The sequence below is a fragment of the Sitodiplosis mosellana genome, unplaced genomic scaffold, assembly GCF_009176505.1.
Source record: "Sitodiplosis mosellana isolate CC-2019 unplaced genomic scaffold, AAFC_SMos_1.0 Smas_scaffold_6226, whole genome shotgun sequence".
Lineage (NCBI taxonomy): Eukaryota > Metazoa > Arthropoda > Insecta > Diptera > Cecidomyiidae > Sitodiplosis > Sitodiplosis mosellana.
In genome coordinates, this window is record NW_022601467.1 from 18,624,486 (window position 1) to 18,628,166 (window position 3,681).

Consider the following 3,681-nt stretch of genomic DNA (forward strand, 5'->3'; position numbering starts at 1 on the left):
AGAGAGAGAGAGAGAGAGAGAGAGAGAGAGAGAGAGAGAGAGAGAGAACGAAACCGACTGATGAATTTCCGATATTGTTTGTGTTCAATTGAATTTTCTGCGGTATTTGTCGTCATTTTTGGTTGGATCACACCGCAATTGAGCGTTAAAATTGAGTGTAATTTTCAAAGTGGATATGTACGGTTTTTCATTGAACAATTTTCAAGTTAATAAAATTCGCTGTGTCATTCTATATTCAAAATGGCCCGTTTTAACAACCGACCGTCGAGCGACCCATTTGTTCTTCATTCTTTTGAGCCATGCATGTGTGTGTGTGTGTGTGTGTGTATGCCAGCCATCATTTGTCAGGGGAATTTATTTATTCATGTAAATTTTTCAGTCCACCAACAAAATTGGTTTACAATTTGAACAGTGTAGTTATCCATCATAAAATTTAGAATGCTTTACCACGGTTCACAATTCATTCGGCTTTAGTAAATCGGTAGTTGCGTTTAGCCGCTGCTCACTATATTTGATTTGGTCCCGATCCCGATAACATATCATCACAATTTTATAGTGACATAGGTGCGTGCGAGCGCAAGCACACGCATGGACACACAACTTTGAACGGTGTCGAGCAACCAAAAAACGGAAATCCAAACATACCGAATTTCCCATCAATCTGTGTATTCTACGTCGTATTATTGCTTTTGGATTCATTGATAAAATAGAAAACATTTCGTCGATTTTTTTTTGTTGAATTCGACAACAAAACGATGTTTCAATCAAATGAACAAGAAGAACACAGAACGAACGAGTCTTTTGTATTTGTTTGCTTTTTGTTTTTTTAGGTCAAAATAAATGAAGTAAATTTTGTTTTTGTTTCAATTAAACGAGTAAATACTTCAACAACATACAATTACAACAACATTTAAGCACTAAACATAGTTCCCATCAATAATGGAAAATTTTCTTATATATATATAAAGATTACTAATGAAATAGATAATAAGACAAACAATGAGACATTTGTTTTTATATAGTAAAGCTTGTTACACATGTTACGAAAAGTGTTTAAAAGTTTAAGAAAAATGGTAATTTAAAGAAGAAGAAGAAGAAGAAAGAAAGAAAAACCCAAACTAAACACAAAAATGATTAAAATAGTTAAAGACAAAAGATAAATAATTTTTGAATGGATTTAGAAAAGAAAACCAAATCAAAACAAACCAAACCAAAAATAAAACAGCAAAGAATCAGAATAGAAGAAAGGAAACCAACGAATAGAAATTAAGAGAAAATTGTTTTGTATGTTTCATTTGAATATCCATTCCAACGTACAACAACTTATTGGACATTATTTGGTGCACTGAATAAACAAGAGGCTTTTTTTTGTTCGTTCTGATTGATAGCCAGAAATAAGGAGAGAGAAAAACAATGTGATGTACGTACCAACACCTGGATATGGTTGCATTCCTGGATAGGTAGCATGTTGTAAAGTCGCATCACCATTTGGAAGTCCTTGCGCCGGAATCGATAAATGGAGTGCATCTGCGTCATTGTGATCATCGTGAGATTTTCATTCGGATTATTAATCGTTATGATTAGTGTCGAAGTAAAATAAAAAAACCAAATTCGAATTAAAACCAGGTTAAATAATGAATTTCGTACGAATTTTTGCGTTTCAAACGAAAAAAAAAAAAAGAACAGACGCATTGAAAACATTTAGCATGGTTAATTGACTATGCATCCGCATGCAAATCTTGTGCGTTGCACTTAGTTCTGATTATGTCTAGTGGGAATCAGTTAAACCCATTGGATGCACAGTTTTAACCGTTCAGCGCACACAAAACTCGTCTTAATCGAATTAATTGAACACTAAACATGTTTTTTTTTCTGTCCCATTCAATTATCATGCGAAAAAAAAGAATGTGCTTGTACTTACGGCCTGGATAAGTTTGTGGTATTCCATTTGTATAGACAGTAGCTTCAGTTCCGCCCGGTTGACCGTTTGGTGTTTGAGCAGCCATATTGAACGTTGGCATCGTTGGTGATGGCAAAGAGGGTATGGCACCGTTGACTGGTTGACCTGATCCTGCTGAAACAAATAGCGCACAATGCATTTCATTGCCGGTATTCCGATTGCGAGATTTTACATTTATTATGCAATAGTTTTGAACGGAAAATAAAATACTCACCATTTAAAGCATGAGGTATTTGAGTTGCTAAAGCAGCCATTGGATTAATGTATGTGCCTTGAGCGGTAGCAGCTGCCATTAATGCAGCTTGTTGTTGCTAAAAAAAACGAAAAGAAATAGCAAAAGAGGAGATTTTATTGCAAATATTCGAAATTTTCAATGTCAACGCATGAAATTGTCTCATATTTCAATGATTTACGTACCTGTGCGTATGCCCCATATGCCCCAAACTGATTGAATACAAAGGGATTTAGTAAATTCATGTGACCAGCCATTTGTTGCATACGACGCAATTGCCGTTCCTTTTCTGTGTCAGCGAATTTAACAACTAAACTTGATGATGCACCCTGCGTATGTATGAGAGATAAAAGCGAAAATAAAGAGAATGACATGAGAGTTGATGGGCCATAATTTGATTACGATTTAATAAAGATTGAAAGATCTGATGGAAAATTTAATTGATATTTTCCAGTTGTTCATGCATTTATTATTCATGCAGTTATTTTTCCTTTCCCAATCTCCATCCTCTTCTTCTTCCTCTTTTTGTTGCTTCTTTTGACTTTTTATTTTTTTTTCTCTCTTTGGATTTGCCAACAAATCCCTGTCGAAATATTTGAATATCCCATTCAAAGTGGATGTGGTTCTTTTATGAAAGTGGGAGAGAGGGAGGAAAATGGGCAAAAAAGGAGGATAAGTACTGATATAAAGACTCATAAAGGCTGAGGGAAATCCTTCAGGAAAAAAATCAATAGATATTTTTAAGATGCCGAGTATCCATCGTTTCTTTTGTTCATTCTTTTCGTGAAAATGCATGTTTAAATTTGGCATTTTATTTTCTCGACTCGATTCGATGGATGTTTATTGAATGGAGTGACAATATATGTATATGTTATGTATAGCAGATTGGCAGAAATGACGAGCGGCGATATACAAGCAAACGGCAGAATGGTGCTCTGAATTACGAGGAATTTTTGTCACAAAGATATTCTGATGAGGATCGAAAAGCAACATAAAACACGACCACACACTTTCATCTACCAATACGGACGCCACAGCACAAACAACACGACAGTTGTAGTCGGCGTATGACTCAGAATTGTCGCTTCGATTCGTCGCCGTTGCTACAGTATGAAGAAAATCAAAAATGAATAGAATTTTTTTTTTATGATTTTCAGCAAATGGTTCATTTCATTTTTGTCTCTTTTCATCTTAAATTCATTTTTATTACGTTTTGTGTATATGTGTGGCTGTGATTCCTTCATCGCTTTTACTTTTCCTAGCCCTGCTTTGTCCACACTTTTATTTTGTGTGATTTGATTTCTTCATCAATTTTGGTTTTGATTTTTGCTTTGCCTTTGCATTTGATTTCATTTACTCTTTGGTATTGGCACAAAAAGTGTCCTCGTCTTTATAATTCGTTGGTGTGTGTGTTTTTCTTTCTTCTGCTGTGTGTTACTCTATCTCTCTCTCTCTCTCTCTCTCTCTCTCTCTCTCTCTCTCTCTCTCT

The 3,681-nt window shown here is 35.0% G+C and overlaps 1 protein-coding gene across 8 annotated transcripts in view; it reads right to left on the reverse strand.

Moving 5' to 3' along the window:
• Positions 1-3,681, reverse strand: part of LOC129579316 (CUGBP Elav-like family member 4) — a 337,351-nt gene that overhangs the window by 13,018 nt on the left and 320,652 nt on the right. For 6 of the 8 annotated variants that reach the window (XM_055469281.1, XM_055469280.1, XM_055469279.1 and 3 more), the window contains 4 exons: positions 2,378-2,521; positions 2,175-2,271; positions 1,922-2,074; positions 1,429-1,527 (listed from right to left, as the gene is read on the reverse strand). In XM_055469281.1, coding sequence (XP_055325256.1) covers positions 1,429-1,527; positions 1,922-2,074; positions 2,175-2,271; positions 2,378-2,521 — 493 coding nt within the window. The remainder of the gene's footprint in view (positions 1-1,428; positions 1,528-1,921; positions 2,075-2,174; positions 2,272-2,377; positions 2,522-3,681) is intronic. The other 2 variants (XM_055469283.1, XM_055469284.1) reach the window with 1 other exon arrangement.